Source organism: Sceloporus occidentalis, unplaced genomic scaffold, assembly GCF_023333645.1.
Source record: "Sceloporus occidentalis isolate IW3139 unplaced genomic scaffold, rSceOcc1.0.p SCAF_76, whole genome shotgun sequence".
NCBI lineage: Eukaryota > Metazoa > Chordata > Lepidosauria > Squamata > Phrynosomatidae > Sceloporus > Sceloporus occidentalis.
The window spans coordinates 3151505-3169573 of NW_028317056.1; the positions used below are offsets into that span (position 1 = coordinate 3151505).

At 45.8% G+C, this 18069-nt stretch overlaps 1 protein-coding gene across 1 annotated transcript in view; it reads left to right on the top strand.

Annotated features, from left to right (window-relative positions):
• Nucleotides 1-1082: 1082 nt before the first annotated feature.
• LOC149285782 (lipase maturation factor 1-like) overlaps nucleotides 1083-18069 on the top strand; it is a 92379-nt gene continuing 75392 nt past the window's right edge. The window contains exons 1-3 of the mRNA XM_089494848.1: nucleotides 1083-1293; nucleotides 6713-7022; nucleotides 11826-11836. Of these exons, the coding sequence (XP_089350974.1) occupies nucleotides 1083-1293; nucleotides 6713-7022; nucleotides 11826-11836 (532 nt within the window). The remainder of the gene's footprint in view (nucleotides 1294-6712; nucleotides 7023-11825; nucleotides 11837-18069) is intronic.

Genomic DNA, 18069 nt, shown 5'->3' on the forward strand with positions numbered 1-18069 from the left:
CTTTGGTGTCACGCAGATATCACTCCCCCGTCGCCTTCATTCAGGGCTCAGCAATATGAAGTCATCGAACTCCATATTACACAGACCCACTGAATCCTACCAGTATAGCCCATGACATCATCGGCTGGAGTATAAATATATAGATGACATATAGACCCTCATATTTATTTAATGTACTCTGTAGCGCTCCATACATTTAAAGGGACAGTACACCTCAATGTCATTAAGAAAAAAAAACACTATTTAAATGATAAAGCTTTTTACGGTTTCTTTATGACGAGAATTAACCCTTTCACACCCCTGATGTAGCTAATATGGGGGGGCTACCTCCTAGTTTCACTTTCCGAACCCCAAAGGCAGGGAATGGGGATCTCCCACGAGGTCTCTGACTCTTTCACTAAGCTAATGAGGCCGACGGGGCGGCACATTTTTGTAACTGGGTTTCTGTAACACCGTGGAGGGGGACGGTTTGCAGAGATTGAAATGTCAGAATTTCCATTTAAGTTTCTATTAGGATGATGTTGAGGAACATCGTGAAAAACTTCTACCCCGCTCCTGTTGGTCCCCACTTGTACCCCAAACTCTGTCGTGGGCATATCTTAGTTAGTGGAACAGCCTCCCAGCAGAAGTGGTAGAGGGTAATACAGTGAGGGGATTAAACATGCATGGGGTAGACATACGGCTCCTGAATCTAAGACGAGACCAACGACTGATTAAGGTTTGAGTCTTTACAGCGGGAGAAATGGGCGACTAGACGGGGGCCGGATGGGGCCGATCAGCTGGCAAAAACGAATACAAATTATATCTCTGATGTCTTCCGCAAGGATTATTATATGGCGGCAAAACTGATACCAATTACAGTCATTTCTGGTGTTTATCTGTAAAGGTAATACATTTATTACATAATTAGGTCATAAAAATATAATTCGCACTAAATCTCCTTTAACCCTTTGGAACCCAGAAGGCACAGGGAGCATGCTAGATGAGTGCGCTGACAGCTGGGTGTAGCAAGATGGCGGCGCCCATGGGCCCAGAGGCTGACTGGGAGGGCAGTGACAGCGGGCTCCAGGGGGTGTAGCAAGATGGCGGTGCCCACGACCGGCGAGACTGGCAGAGCAGGGGAGCCGGGGCTCCGGAGGAGGAGGAGGGCGGCTGAGACTGCCGCGACCACCCCGGCACATAGCGCGGATGCCCCCGAGAAGAATGAAGGGCCCAGTGCAGGGGCCCCGCTCCAAACCGGAAGCTTCTGGTTGACCAGGATCATACTGCTGAGAGCCATAGCGGCCATATACTGTGAGTATGCGTACTCGGGCCAGAACTGGGGACACGTCATACCGCGGGGCCCGCAGGGCAGCTCGGGGCATATGGGCGGTTTGTTGGCATGCCGCGGGTATGCAGTCTAAATGCACACAATATACCGAGCCGGCTCGGTGGGTAATGCCTCGGCCTGGTGCATGGCTGCCCAGTGCATAGGATGGTTGCTGGCATTCTGCCTATCACCTCAGGGGGCATGCACGGTTGGTTGGCATCCTCGGGGTCACCTCAGGGGGCATGCGGAGCTGATTGGCATCTTCTGGGTCACCTCAGGGCACATGCGCAGTTGGTTGGCATCTTCTGGGTCACCTCAGGGGGCACGCGCAGTTGGTTGGCATCCACCTGGTTACCTCAGGGTGCATGCGCAGTTGGTTGGCATCCTCCGGGTCACCTCATGGGGCACGTGCAGTTGGTTGGCATCCTCCGGGTCACCTCATGGGGCACGTGCAGTTGGTTGGCATCCTCTGGGTCACCTCAGGGGGCACGCGCAGTTGGTTGGCATCCACCTGGTTACCTCAGGGTGCATGCGCAGTTGGTTGGCATCCTCCGGGTCACCTCATGGGGCACGTGCAGTTGGTTGGCATCCTCTGGGTCACCTCAGGTGGCACGCGCAGTTGGTTGGCATCCACCTGGTTACCTCAGGGTGCATGCGCAGTTGGTTGGCATCCTCCGGGTCACCTCATGGGGCACGTGCAGTTGGTTGGCATCCTCCGGGTCACCTCATGGGGCACGTGCAGTTGGTTGGCATCCTCCGGGTCACCTCATGGGGCACGTGCAGTTGGTTGGCATCCTCCGGGTCACCTCATGGGGCACGTGCAGTTGGTTGGCATCCTCCGGGTCACCTCATGGGGCACGTGCAGTTGGTTGGCACCTCACATCTCGTCAGTGCTTCGCGGTTGGCGTTGCCTCCCTTCCCCGTTATTCATGCGCCGTTCTTTATACATGAAGCGTTTTTGGCCTCGGCTGGGTACGCTGGAAGGTGGCACCATCTTTGTTGCATCTCCTGGCGCCCCTTCTGATTGCAGCGGAACATGATGATACCCCGGGCCGGCCGTTGTGTTTGTTTGGCCACAAACTTTATCCTGTATTTAATTTACAATCCTAAAACTGGGCACATTCTACCCAAACTTACCCCACGCAGAGCGCGCAGCGCAGGGGGGTCCGCCACGGCCGCTGCACTTGGGACTTGATCCTGTAATCCTTAAAGGAATCCTTTACGATAACAAACCCGGCAGCGCATGCCGTTAACCCCTTGTGTGCCAGGGGGGAAAGCCGCCTTGTATTCTGTCTGTTTCCCGCAGATATCGGAATGTCTACAATTTTGAGACTGTAAAGCATGAAATAAAAGTGCGCAAATAATCGCGGAAACCCTTACATTTATATATATATATATATATATATAATCACGGAAACCCTTACATTTATATATATATAATCGCGGAGACCCTTACATTTATATATATAATCGCGGAAACCTTTACATTTATATATAAAATCGTGGAAACCTTTACATTTATATATATATATAATCGCGGAAACCCTTACATTTATATATATATAATCGCGGAAACCTTTACATTTATATATATATAATCGTGGAAACCTTTACATTTATATATATATAATCGCGGAAACCCTTACATTTATATATATATAATCACGGAGACCCTTACATTTATATATATATAATCGCGGAAACCTTTACATTTATATATATATAATCGTGGAAACCTTTACATTTATATATATATAATCGCGGAAACCCTTACATTTATATATAAAATCGTGGAAACTTTTGCGCGTGAGTTGCTTTTTTTCCGAATGCATGACTTACAAAAGTTGTTTTTTAAGCTCATCTGTTACTCTTCCTAAATTGCACGCTTTTTTCCCCAACCATATAATAATGTTTCCAGATTTAAAGAAACAATATCTATATATTGCATACACTACTGTTCATAAGTTTGGGGTCGTTGAGCTGTTTTCATGGAAAACAAGGACATTTCTGGCTGTAACATAATTACAAAAAGGGTTTTCTAACCATCAATTATCCTTTTAAACTTGGATCAGCGAACACCACGTGCCATTGGCGCGCAGGAGTGATGGGAGTGATAAAGGGCCATTGGAGCGCAGGAGTGATGGGAGTGATAAAGGGCCATTGGAACACAGGAGTGATGGGAGTGATAAAGGGCCTCTGTACGCCTATGAAGAGATTCTATTAAAAGAAGTCCTTTACAGCATTAACCCCGTCCGCACTGGATTTCTGATCCATTTCATGTTGTTTTAATGGGGAAAAATGTTGCTTTTCTTTCAAAAACAAGGAAATGTCTAAGTGACCCCAAACTTTTGAACAAAAGTGTATATATTAGCAGATAATGCAGTCGGTTCGAGTTACTGCAACTCATCTGTTGGTTATTGGTATCCCTGGCTTAATTATTGTGACGATGAAGAGACTTGGGCGGGGGGGGGCATCACAAGAATTCCTAAAAACTTTTTATTGGCTGTAATCCTGAGAAAAATAATAGTATATTCTACCAAACTCAGAAGTAGATTTTTTGGTGGTGGGTGTCTCTAATCCTATTTCACATTCTCCCCGCAGCGCTGAAAATCCACCCCCCAAGGGGGCATTCTTTAAAAACGCAGCGGAAAATTGGGTGTTCTAGGAAAAAAAAAATCCGGTTCTGTCAAACCACAGCTGGGCCAGCTGAGAACAGCTTGGGGCCGATTCTGGAGATTGGGGTCCATGTGCTGTATATGGTAATATAACCCCCAGCGCTGTATACAGTAATATAACCCCCAGCGCTGTATACAGTAATATAACCCCTAGCGCTGTATACAGTAATATAACCCCCAGCGCTGTATACAGTAATATAACCCCCCAGCGCTGTATACAGTAATATAACCCCCCAGCGCTGTATACAGTAATATAACCCCCCAGCGCTGTATACAGTGATACAACCCCCCAGCGCTGTATACAGTGATATAACCCCCCAGCGCTGTATACAGTAATAACCCCCAGCGCTGTATACAGTAATAACCCCCAGCGCTGTATACAGTAATATAACCCCCAGCGCTGTATACAGTAATATAACCCCCCAGCGCTGTATACAGTAATATAACCCCCAGCGCTGTATACAGTAATATAACCCCCCAGCGCTGTATACAGTAATGTAGCCCCCCAGCGCTGTATACAGTAATGTAGCCCCCCAGCGCTGTATACAGTGATATAACCCCCCAGCGCTGTATACAGTGATATAACCCCCCAGCGCTGTATACAGTGATATAACCCTCAGCGCTGTATACAGTAATATAACCCCCCAGCGCTGTATACAGTAATATAACCCCCAGCGCTGTATACAGTAATATAACCCCCAGCGCTGTATACAGTAATATAACACAATTCCAAAATAAGGGTAAGTTACAACTACAAATAAACCAATCCCGTTCCCGGGATCAAAAAATACCCTTATTATAACCCCACCCTAAAACATGACTTTTATTAATATGTTTATTAAAAGGTATAACCAAAAAAAGATTTTTACTATATAGTATACAGTGATACCCCCCCTTTCCTTTGAGTTTTTTCCCTAGGTTACTTTGATTTTCTCGCGTTGCCGTCCATAAGCCCTCTGCAGTTGCAGCTCCCTCTCCCTCCATGGTCCTTCTTACTTAAAGCAGCCAATCAATGGCAGGAAAAGCATTCCCATTTAAATTAGCCTTATGAGACCCCCCCCCCCCAATTGACTGTTGGTAAGTATATCACAAATTATATATTTTGATCGATTGTGGCCAAGACTAAAGATGGAAGCTGGAGATGGTTATTGGGTAAGTAAATTGGAATTTCCACTGATCCCCAGTAGGTGTGACCGTCCCTTTAAATATCTAACATTTAACCCATTAAACGCGTGAGCTGGAACATAAACATCCATTTTCACAGCCAGACCATTCAGCATTATCAGATAAATAAAGATGGCGGCCGCCGCGCCTGAGAAAATAAATAAAAGCAAAAAACCAAAAACTTCTTTTGCCCGTGCCAGAAGCGGTCGGGGTGGCGTCGGTCCAGGTCGTCTTGCTAGGCACGGAAGTCGCCGGCAGGGAAGGAGCTGACAAGACTTTTAATCTTCGGGACGTTTTTCTCTATTGTTTTAGCGGCGCAAGCTGTGAGCTGGAGAGGAGAAAAAAAATTCCAAAAATATGAGCTAATGGCGAAAAATCCGAGCGGCTTCTCCTTGCGAGGCATGGGTTCCTGGCTCACGCGCCGTAATTAAATCCCTCAGACAGACCGGTCGGGGGGAAAAAAGAGCTTCCGTTTGGCTTCGCTGAGCTGGCTTTATAGGGGCAGATAATACGGCTCTGCGGCAGCGAAAAAGACTTTATTAGGAAGAGAGGGGCACGTTAGATTTTTTTTTTATCCGTTACGATGGTATTCCAGGCCTCGTGCGAACCTTCTGCCGTCTGTAAGGACCCGGTGATCTTTGGGGATAGGAACGACTTGTAAGATATCAGGTAAAGGAACCTCGGCTGTTCAAAACACACCGTGGTCGAAACGCACCATAAAGATGTATTATTAAGAAAAATCGGTCAAGTCTGGGATTCTTTCATCTTTGCCCCCCCCCTTGTCTCCTCTCGGTGAGTGTCCTGCAAGCACTTGCTTACCCAACGTCTCGAAAGGACAGCAAATAAAACGTCTCAGCTGCTAGGCGTCTGTGACAGATTCTTATAGATAAAAAGCCCCTCTGACCTCTGCTATTAGTGGGGTTACATTTGTTTAGAGAAGCCAATTAGCCTGATAAATTCAACACAAAAGAGCAGTTTGCAGGCCAGCAAAGTGTGATCTCAAAACAAGCACTCTGTTTGACTAATGGCTACTTACACTTGAGGTGTCTTCATTAGCTTGAAATACTTGGCTAGAGGAAACATGTCCAGATGTTAATTAACTAAAACTACGAGGATTCTCAGCCAGCATTTGAACCCATCACTTGCTAGCTTGGAATCCTAGCTTAGAATTGTAACTATATGTATGGATCAAATAAATTGCAGCTTCTAATTGTTTTATTCATCAGTCTATTCATGTTTTTTGTGTTTATACCCAAACTGCAATTCTCATCACGCAGCGATTCTATCAAGTGGAGACTTCGAATAAAAATGTGCTTAAAAAAAAATAAAAAAATTATCTTGACCTATACATTTCCTTATAGATCTGTTCTTTGTATAGACAAATAAGTTGGGTTTTTTGTTTGCCTTCAGATGTTCACACTGCAAATGCATTTAAAATTACAATGAGTTTGGGGCATTTCATGGGTGGAAAAATAAATCTCAATGAGCCTGAAAAAAAAATGTATTTACCCTCCTGGATTTTGCCCCGTATTAATCCCGGCCGTTTTTGATTCTCTTTGTTTAGTCGTGGCGTTCCTGGTTGCTTTCCACCAGAACAAGCAGCTGATTGGGGACAAAGGGTTACTGCCATGCCGGCTGCATCTGGAAGACATCAAACGATACTTTGGCGGAGAAATTGGCACGGATGCCCTCAGTTACGCGCCCACGCTGCTCTGGCTCTTAGACTGGTCGCACATGGATACCCACTTGGATAACATCGCGTTGGCCGGCCTTGCCATTTCAGCCTTCGTTCTTGTCTCAGGATGCGCTAATATGATCCTCATGGCTGTTCTCTGGATACTCTACCACTCCTTGGTGAACGTCGGACAGATATGGTAAGCTTTCCCCTCCGTTCAGGAGGTTCTAAAGCGGATGTTCTGCTTATAATTCATACACTTTACCCGGCAGGATTCACTAAACCACCTAACTTTTCCAATAGGAAGGACATAGCCGGCCCTGCATAATGTGTAGTGAAATTTCTGGGATGGTGTTCATTATCCATACATCATACAGGGCCAGTGCAGACCTTCCTGCTGGAGAAGCTCACTGGGTCGGCTCTTCACGCTGCATACTGAGTGGCCATCCCCCCTATCCCACCTATGTAGACCTCCCCACCTCCGGCAAACCTGACATGTAAGGGGGTATGATTTTGGGCTCTGTAACAAGCCGCTTTTGTGTGTGTAATTGCTTGCTGAGAATTACTGCCCCCTTTGTTTTGGGGTTTCGACTTATATCTGGGGTAACCGTACCTCTCCCCAGAAATGTCCTCCGGCCGCTTGATACGGCAGACGGGCATTGAATCGTATTCCAACAATTTATTTGATTCATTGGCTGAGGATATAGATACACTTTAAAGACTAGAATGTAACTTATTTTGGGTTTGCAGTGTACTGTTCCCAAGAGCTTTCAATTATTTTTAGCATTGACCCCCCCCCGGTGGACCCCACAGTTCCGACACCCCAACTGAGTTCTGGAGGCCGCGTTGAAGTGTTACCAGGTATCACGCTCCCGAAAACAGAACGTTCACGCAGAGTCGATTCCCAGCCTCGTAGCTGCCCGGACTCTTTGTGACAAGGAATATATCAGCGAGGAAATTAATTTTATGGCACAGAAAAGAAAGAAAAAAAAAACCAAAACAACAAAAACAAATGAAATCTGCCCGTTTCTGCTGTCCGGTCAGGGATGATCGAGCCTTTTCATTACATGCTGGGTAACGGGTCATTGGCGGGGAGAACGCATTATTATTGTGCATGTACTGTGACACACAGCTTCACGACGGCTTATCGGGGCTCTACGGCTGAGATCACTTTATTTATTCTAATACAGAAATCCATTCCGCTCCCGACGCTCCTCCGCTTACTCAAACGCCGTAGTGTCGGTTTTGGGGGGGGGTGTTAGTCATTTTTGAATTAATTGAATTCATGTTTAAGCAGATTGGGTTCCTTACAATACAGCGATCTGCCGGCGGTTACTCAAAGATTCCGAGAGCATCGGCGGTCCGGGGGTCTTATACTAAGAGGCCAAAGGATTAGGACGGTGTGCCCTACCGATAAGGGCTGCCTGATTGTCCCTCTGTCCTCTCTTGATTGTCCCACTTTCCTCCCCTGATTGCCCCTCTTTCCTCCCCTGATGCCCCTCTTTTCTAGGCGGTCAGAATGTTTGCTGGGTATGAGGGGATCGCAGGGTTCTACAGCCCTAAAAGCCCCGATAATGTGTATAGAAACAGCAGGAGACGGCTTTATAAATTAAACGGGGTAAATAAACCCAATTATTCTTCTTCTAAATGCCCCGCCCAGTTACACAAATACGCCACACTAGGGCACAGAGCCCCGCCCAAGTCACGCCTCTAACCACACCCCCTAGCATAAAAGCAGGAGGAATAGAACGATATATCAAATAATAAAGAAGAGGGTAGATTCTTCTTGGGGCATCTGGGGGGGGGAGGGGTCACAGTTTTTTAAGGGGTGCAGCCTAAAAAAAAAAAGTGACCGGAACCTTATCAGCTCTGCCGTCGGATCGCTTTAATCTCCCGCTTCCATTTTTATCTGTTGCTTCTCCTTGGCCCAAAACACAGACGTTTCTTTGTTGTTTTTTTGCGAACTAACCGGGAATAAAATAAAAAGGGAAGCAGATTATCTCAGGGACTTTTAAAGCAAATTTAGAAGGATCATAGGGGGGTCATCCTTCCTGCAAAGGAAGAGCACCGGGCGCTTCCTATCTCTGGGGGACGGCACAGATCAGTTTCAAAGCCTGAATTAACTCTTGTAGAACCAGAGTGGCGGACATTGGTTTTTTTTTTTTTGGCACTTAAAATGTAGGCCCCCGAGGACGGGTCGAAGTGATGGCGCACAGTGTTTACATTGAATACAGAATGCGTTAAAACACCCTTTTTCCTAATAATCTGCTAGAATCGCAAGCGGCCAAGAAAACTCAACGCTTGGATCGCTTGCCCCGCTGTTCCAAATTTGAGTCCGCTTACCGCCATTACCTTCAAAAGATCTCCATAGGTCTATCAGACCAACCCAGCTCGACCCTGCAGCCCAGAACCGAAATCCACAGTCTAACAACATTAACCCCGTCTGCGCTGGGTTTCTGATTTTATTTTAATGGACAAAAATCTGCTCTTCTCCTGAAGCCGAGGACATTTCTGAGTGACCCCAAACTTTTGAACAGCAGTGTATATTTCTCTCTCTCTTGGGCCTCGTGCAGTCGATAGCCGCCCGGACTTTGCCCGGTCTCTTTAGTGACATCACTGCCTGTCCACGTATGCAAACGAGCTGCTGCAGTAAAGTGTGCCAAATTTGCATATTGTGTGGTCACATAAAATTGAGGAAGCCTGCGGAAATATTTGGCAGCTCTTGGCGCTGAATGTGAACTATAAGTCTGGGTAGGCATGGCTAGCCTGGGGCTTCCTGGGGATTATGGGAATGGTAGTCCGTCACATATGAGTTTGACCCGGTGGATTCCACGTCCTCGATGACCAGTGTGGCCCTCTATGAGTTGGATGGCGTTGGACATCCTGATGGGTTATTATTTATTTGTATAGCGCTGCCATATTCCGCAGTGCTGTACAACAGACAGATTTTCCGGACACACGGTGAGCCCCCCCCCCTGCGGATTAATAGCAGATTCATTAAATATTATTGACAAAAAAAACCTATTTGTGACCGCAGAGAAAATGAGAAGTGATGGATGATCAAACCTCCCCGCTGTTATTATCTGATCCTGATTTATATCGGGAAGAGGGGAATATTGGGTGTAGGGTGTTTTGGGCTTTTAACCCTTTTCGTGCCAGTTCTCAACTTACTCATAAACACTCATATATCTGATTTTTCCTTACTCCTGCTGTACGCCGGTAAACCGCGCTGCTCGTAGAGACGACGTCAGATTACAACACCCATCACACTCAGCTGTCAGACCCTGCGGCTGATGGGGGTAAAGATTATAGTCCAAAAGCAGGTGCCTGAACTCCTCTTCTGTAATAAAGTAGCTATATCGGGATCACAGACACTCACTCTATATCACCGACGTGTAACCTGTCACGTCACCAAATGGCCAGCCCAGTAAAGAACTGGTTTTCTCTGCCCCACCTGCCCCGCACTGGACTGGGAGCACTGGGAGTCACAGCTGGCACCCATCTTTAGCTTTTATTAGTATCTTTTAATTGCCCGAACCTTTTCACGGCTGGCTTTTTCTAAACATCTGAGACTCTTGACGTTGGGCGTTCGTTAAAGGGTGGGCATCAGTCCCAGGAAATTTGCCCATAGGGTGCACCTTAAATATAAGTCATGGGCAATCAGTTGAAAGGGGGTAACATATGAGGGGGGGTAAAGTTATAGTAGTAAGACCATCAAGCCTCTGCATTACATGGACATCGACATGGCCGCTTCTCCAAGGTGTCCTCCGGCAAACTTTCGGCACCCACCGGCTCCTCCGCCCCCCGCGTCCATGACTTTAATGGCACAGGACGCCAATCTCTTTGCCATGCGAGGGTTAAGTCCGCCCCGTGTAATTGTAGAAACGAGTGTCCCAGGTTTCTGGATTCCTCGACCACAATAAAGTGAATCCAGAAACCAGACCAAGTGGTTTCATTTATTACCCCTGCCGTTCTCTCTCCCACCCGTCCGCCCCCCCCCCCCCCCCCCCAACCGCAGCAAAGCCTTGGCAAGCCGCAGCAAACAGCTGTCTGGGATGTTACTTGCACCTCGCATTTCGGGTGATGTCTCCCTGCCAATGCAGTTTGGAGCCAAAGCATCGTCTGACGATGACCGGAGGTGTCTGGTCAAAGCCCAGGATGCCCCAATTCCTAGATTCAATTCCGTAAAAAAAACAAATTAATATCAAACCTTCAAAAAAACAAGCGCTTGGTTGTAAATCACACACGGGTTGCTCTCTGGGCTATGTCTGCTAAGCTGTACTTTAGGCCGTCTGGATATCGAGCCAAAGCACTGTATGATATGCTTGGACCGTATCGTGTATATAGCGTCAATAAAAAATATGTTGGTTTCCTCGGACTCCCAGAATCTTGGAGTTATTTGGAAAATTACCGCGATTAGGGGTTGAGTCAAGGAGCTGTAAGTCTTATAAAATCTCCGGCAACTTGAGCAGTGTGGGAGCTTTAAGTATTTCGGGTTTATACGCGGCCAAAGGAGGCAACCCGGAACGTGGAGCTAAAAATGAGAACCAAAAAAAGAGGTTTTCCTATTGCTTTGTCTAGATCGGCGGTTTGCGTTTCGCTCCTCTCTGATTACTTTGGAGTCCATGGAAATATACGCTGCGTGCAAAGTAATGGCACTGATAGGTTGAACTGTTTTGTTGCCATAACAGCACAATATTTCCAGTGGTAGAGGCGGATTTACAGCAGTTTGTCAACAGTCTGAGCAATCGTGGCCCCATTCGGCCCCTGTCATTTTTCCTGCTGTAAAGACTCAAACCTTAATCAGTCGTTGGTCTCGTCTTAGATTCAGGAGCTGTGTGTCTATCCCATGCATGTTTAATACCCCCTCACTGTATTACCCTCTACCACTTCTGCTGGGAGGATGTTCCTCTTATCTACCACCCTCTCAGTAAAGTAAATCCTCCTTACATTCCATCTGACCCTCTGAGAATTCCGTATGTTTATTTTTGTTTTTTTTCAGGTATTCCTTCGGTAAGTGAACAGCCGTCTTCTCCTGACTTTTCCTGTCTTGTTTACGTTCCTCGGTGGGTAAGAGTTTCCACCGTGACTAATGTCTGCGGCCCGATGCGGTGTTGATATTGACCAACGTGATATTCACAGGAGGCGTTTGGAAAGGTGGGTGAGGGTGGAAAGGAGTCTGTGGTGGGAAAGAGTTGGTACGAGGCTTTAGTGGAAGAAGAACCGAGGGAGGATGTACATAGCGGAGTGGGGTGGTGGGGGGCTGGATAGCGGAGTGGGGTGGTGGAGGGCTGTTAGGATGTTACAGGGGGGTAAGAAGGTGCCATAATCATCAACAAGGGACTAGGAGGCCACAGGAGACAATACGGCTACAAAGCTATGTGTGAGAGGGGTCTGGCGCTAAGTGGCTTAGTGCATTTCATGTGTCTTAAGGGGGACACCGTAGCCGTCATATACTCTTCAATCCATATTATAGCCGACTGTCCCCTTTAATTACCCTTTTTTCTTGCCCCTTTGAAAGTTCATGTCAGATTCATTAAAATCCCCCCCAGCGCTTACAGGAGATGCGTTCGGCCGCACGCATCTCCTGCTCAACAGCGCGCATGCGCGGGATGCTCACCAGTAGCCGGCTTCAGCACTGGAACACATGAGGGTTCCAGATGTAATGATCAGAAAGCAAGTTTTAATTTAAAAAAAATCACACTGGCCCTCTGCGCCATTGGCGTAAACCATTAGGCCACCAGGATGGGCCTAATCTTTCCACCGCTGGAAAGAATTGTCCATGTCTGGGATAATTCGATGGATACTCTCCCCGACCCCACGTACTAACAGATACTAAGGATATATTCCCTACTTTCTTCGGCACGGTTAGAAAGTAACCGTCTATACTCTGGACGACCCTTTCCCGTCCTCCGGCTCCATCCAGGTACCTGCTTTCTGTCCGCATCCTGTCCCCAAACAAAGCACAGAGACGTCCGTCAGAACCCGACACCCTCGCTTGATCTCCTTTGTAGCCAGTGGGACCCCCCTGTTTTTTTGGATCAAATATTCCTGAAGATGAAGATAAATAAGATGCAAATCCATGCTGGCTGCGCTAGAAACACAGGAAAACCACAATATTTCTTGCGTTATAATATAGCTGGAACAACAACTCTTCTCATGGTTTCTCTTCATCTCCATTAAGGATTCCGTCTCTTCTCAAAGAACTCGATAACTTCAAAGAACAATGCCTCTTAAAAAACGCAAGACCTGGCTTTGTCAGCCGTCTCTCTTCCTGTTCCCTGCAGGAAGAGAATCTTTTGAAATGTTTTGCCTTCTTATATCTTTTCATGTTGTTGTTACTAATTTGGATGAGCGTCACAATATCTGGTTGGGCTTCCAGGACACCAGCCAAAGCTTTGGTGGCATCTAGAAGAAGGCCCTAACGGGGTGGTTTTGAGAGCCTCCTGGCAAACATTTATCACCACTCAGGTGCTTCAATATGTTTCTAGAAGGTTGAGGTGGAATAGAACCCTCCGTAGTCTTCCAGAAGTGTCGGTGCTTGAAGAGTTGTCATTATTTTTTTTTTTCTAATAGCCCCCCAACACAATAGCTCCAGTCTTATGTTTCCCAATGGCAGGTGGGCTTCCATGTTGAAAAGATGGACCCAGGTCTGAGAAGATCTCTTAGAACTTGGAATATTGCCGCGTTCTAGTCCTTTTATTATCTATAATAAGAGGTGGAACTCGGGAGAACCCCCCGCCACCACCATTCAGCTGAGGATCGAGGAGATCGTTTTGTGCCAAAGTCAATAATTGCGGAAAGCCGGTCTGAAGGATGTATGTCGCGGACGTACACAGAGCTGAGGCTTTCCGTATGGAGACCTCCACGTGAAAGTCCCAGTTTTTTGTTATGGAGTCTGGAACAGTTTAGAGGGGAAAATGGGGAGGAGGTGGTCTGCTCCAACTGGGGGGAAACTCCAGGCTCACTTACTTTTAGCTAATTGCTTCCTTCAGGCGGGCTGCTTCGCTGCACTAATGGGTTTTAATAAAAACTTCCAATTGGGCCAGTAAACCCCTCATTAAGCTGTTTTGAGAGCATGAATTTAAGAGAGGGGAGGGCAGCAGGTCACCGGCAATATGTAATTCAGCTCGGCTGGTGAGTCATGGAAGGCTGATTGAAACCTCTGCAAAAAGCAAGTGTCCATCTCAAGCCCGAGCCGTTGTGGAGCAGAAGACACTAACGAAGTACACAATCGCCTCCGCTTTAATGGGAAGACCTCAGAGGGCCGTCATTTTGTAAGAAAAAAACAGAATCCGCAGAAGAGACGTTTCTTTTATCTAATCTACGCAGCCGGGTGGCCAACGATGCCTTAGTTGATAATTGTTTATTTGTAACCAGGAGATTATCTTCTCGGGGTACTCTCCAGAATCTATTCAAGAGACCTCCAAATCAATGTAGAACAGTAGAAAGAAACAAGGTTAAAGTTAGAAAAATGTGGATATATTGTTTTGTCAAAACAAAATGAAATGGATCAGAAATCCAGCGCAGACGGGGTTAATGTTGTAAATGACTATTGTAGCTGGAAATGCCTGATTTTTAATAGAATCTCTTCTGTGTCCCAATGGCCCTTTATCACTCCCATCACTCCTGTATTCCAGTGGCCCTTTATCACTCCCATCACTCCTGTGTTCCAATGGCCCTTTATCACTCCCATCACTCCTGTGTTCCATTGGCCCTTTATCACTCCCATCACTCCTGTGTTCCAATGGCCCTTTATCACTCCCATCACTCCTGTGTTCCAATGGCCCTTTATCACTCCCATCACTCCTGTGTCCCAATGGCCCTTTATCACTCCCATCACCCCTGGCACGTTGTGTTCGCTGATCCAAGTTTAAGTTTAAAAGGATAATTGATGGTTAGAAAATCCCTTTTGCAATTATGTTACAGCCAGAAATTTTCTTGATTTCCATGAAAACAGCTGAGTGACCCCAAACTTTTGAACAGTAGTGTATGTGTATGTGTGTGTGTGTGTGATATATTAATTAATTAATTTATTCATTCATTCATTCATTCATTCATAGTGTCATCGTGTCTTTTACAAGGAGCAGGGGCGAGGTGTAGCAGTACCGCCGGCGCAGGCTTTCACGTTAGGTGGATTTCCGTGTCTCCGGATACGATGTTAGCGGCAGAATCGGTTATAATGCAGGCCGCATGTTACCAATTCCAGCCGCGTTATTACGTTTCATCAAACTTGTTACTATTCGTATAAACCCCTCCAACTGTAATATGCTGATGAAAAAGGGAACGTTGATTTTATTTTTGGGGGGGGTTGATTCATTATAGGGCCCGCTTTCACAATTTCAACTCCCGGTGCTTAAAATAAAGTCAGATGCTCAAATTATTAACAGCCCCGGAATAATTGCTCCAGAACATTAGCAGACCTTCCTGATCTCAGTGGGATTCCGTACCCTGCCCGGCATGCGCGGCACGCACTGGAATCCAAATTTGAGTCCATTTTATGTTGGGGGGGGCAGTTTTATACCCTGGGTGCCAGCGCCGTTTGGAATCGGAGTCCAGATGCCTGGCTTTACACGCCATCACGCTGATTTATGTGTATCTAGTTAGCCCGTCTGCTGACCTGGTCAGACTCCACAGTAAACTAAGATTGGAGTCATTTATAACCAGTGATTAGAGGCATGTGCATGGCTCGGGGGGGGGGGGTAGAATTACCCCTACACTGGAAAACACCAGGCTGCTAATTTCCGCCAGCTCGTGGCGACCCCCCCCCCCACCTGATTGAGAAAAAAGGTAATATAACCACACAGTGGCTTTTCCATCGCGTTCTGATGTCATGGCAAACTACAGTAACATACAGCGGCTCTGGCGGACCACTCAATAAGTGGCTGCTCCTTACAACAGCGTCCCTACTGCATGTCAACTCACATCAATCTGGCCGAACATGCCTCTTCTATTACAGAGCCGCGCGGTTTGCTACGGGGGGGGGGCTTGCGTACGCCTGATTGCTGTATACCTGGAAGTGTCAGCACAGGCGCCCGCCATAGGTAATTTCACCTCCAATTACCCAAATGGCTAGTAATTCTTGTTTATTTATACATTTCTTAAAAAAAAAAAAAAAAAGGCACTTTTTTTTGGTTATATTATAATAAATGTTCTTGGGGGATCAGCAACACATAATTTTGTATTTATTTTTTAAATAGTATATTATGGCAATTATGTATCTGAATGCCTGTTGTGTATCCATTATGTGTTTTAAGTAGAATGATTTATTGTCGTACCGTTTTGTTTCACACTTAACAAAGTCACAGAATGCTTTCCTACAATATAAATAAAAAAGGTCAAGTCCAGTTTGAGGGGAAAAAAACAAAAGGGGATGACTTCTTCTAAGGCTTTATTTATTTGTTTTATTGTTTTATATTAAAAAAAATAATAATAATAATAATAACAAATAATATATATATTATATACCGGTAATTTCACGTAAAACAATCATTTTTGGTTGAGTCCCTTTTTTTTCTCCTTGGATTGGGATACATAAATTTAGGGTAAAAACATAAATCATTGTTTTTTATTTAGAATATTTTGCGACTGTACATGATCCAGTTCTAATCCTGCTCCATTCAGCAGGACAAATACCTAACTATATCTATAACATTTTTATAATTAAAACAATTAAATAAAAAAAAAAAAATTCTCAATTTTCCAAATTTTTGGAGTATATTTTTAATATTAAATTATAGCTCATCTAAACGCACATGGTTTCTCAGTAAGTGTTTTTTTTATTTGTTTATTTATTTTAACAACCCTAACGAGAATGTTAATGCTTATTTTTAATATAATATATATTATATATACTATACTTTCTTCTTTATTGGGGGTGTCGGGACATCCAGCTCCACATTTGGTATTTTGGTTTGGTTTAAATCAGAAAAGTGCATCTTCCTTAACATTTTATTTTTTTTATTCGCTCTTTTTGCCCGGTTTTGGCCGTCCCGATGGACGGCGTCCCGCTGGCACCGTGCCCGTGGCTTTGTCTCTCTGTAGGTTGCCGTCGGATCTCGGAAAGCTGCTGTGCATTTCAGGAGCAGGAACTGAGCAGCGAGGAATTGGAACCGGCAATGCCCCGGAGCAGCTTCCAAAATATTCCGCATATATCAAGGCTAAATGGCCTGCGTTGCCAGGGCCCAATTTCCGCAGAAGGGAAGCATGTTCCTGGCTATCCGAGCGCTATTAGGCTACGCAAGGTCATTACCATTAGCCTGGCCCCCGTGGCACCTGTATGGATTTAAGCCATCTGGGACCAGGAAGTTCAGTCGTCGTGGCAACAGGGCTTTAACAAACAGCATGACAAAAAGCTGAATGGGCCGGGAGGGGGGGTCACAGGAGTGGGTGCGGGGGTCACCAGGTCACTCCCCCCCCCAATCAGACCGAACAACAGAATATGCAAATTGGTTGAGTTTTCTGGTAGCGTTATGCGGAGAGCTGCCACTCGTTTCACAGCGATACAAAATGCCGCGTCTTCTCGGCTCTTTGCTTCGGACCGTTGCAGGAATTCCTGGTTAAAAACAAAAATTTGTTTTGGAATAGCGTTATATGACTCTATCTAGACCTTACAAAAAAAAGTTAATGTTGGATAATAACAAGAAGAAAAGGTTAAAACGCTAAATTCTGCTTCTTCTAATAAGTTTTACAATTTCAGTCAGTGCGCCGTTATAATAAACTACCAGTCAAAAGTTTGGGGTCGCTTAGAAATGTCCCTGTTTTTGAAAGAAAAGAAGATTTTGTCCATTAAAATAACACGAAATGGATCAGCAATCCAGCATTGACGGGGTTAATGTTGTAAATGACTCCTGTAGCTGGAAACTGCTGATTTTTAATGGAATGTCTTCATTACAGAGGCCCTTTATCACTCCCATCACTCCTGTATTCCAATGGCCCTTTATCACTCCCATCACTCCTGTATTCCAATGGCCCTTTATCACTCCCATCACTCCTGTGTTCCAATGGCCCTTTATCACTCCCATCACTCCTGTGTTCCAGTGGCCCTTTATCACTCCCATCACTCCTGTATTCCAACGGCCCTTTATCACTCCCATCACTCTTGTGTTCAAGTGGCTCTTTATCACTCCCATCACTCCTGTATTCCAATGGCCCTTTATCACTCCCATCACTCCTGTATTCCAATGGCTCTTTATCACTCCCATCACTCCTGTGTTCCAATGGCCCTTTATCACTCCTGTATTCCA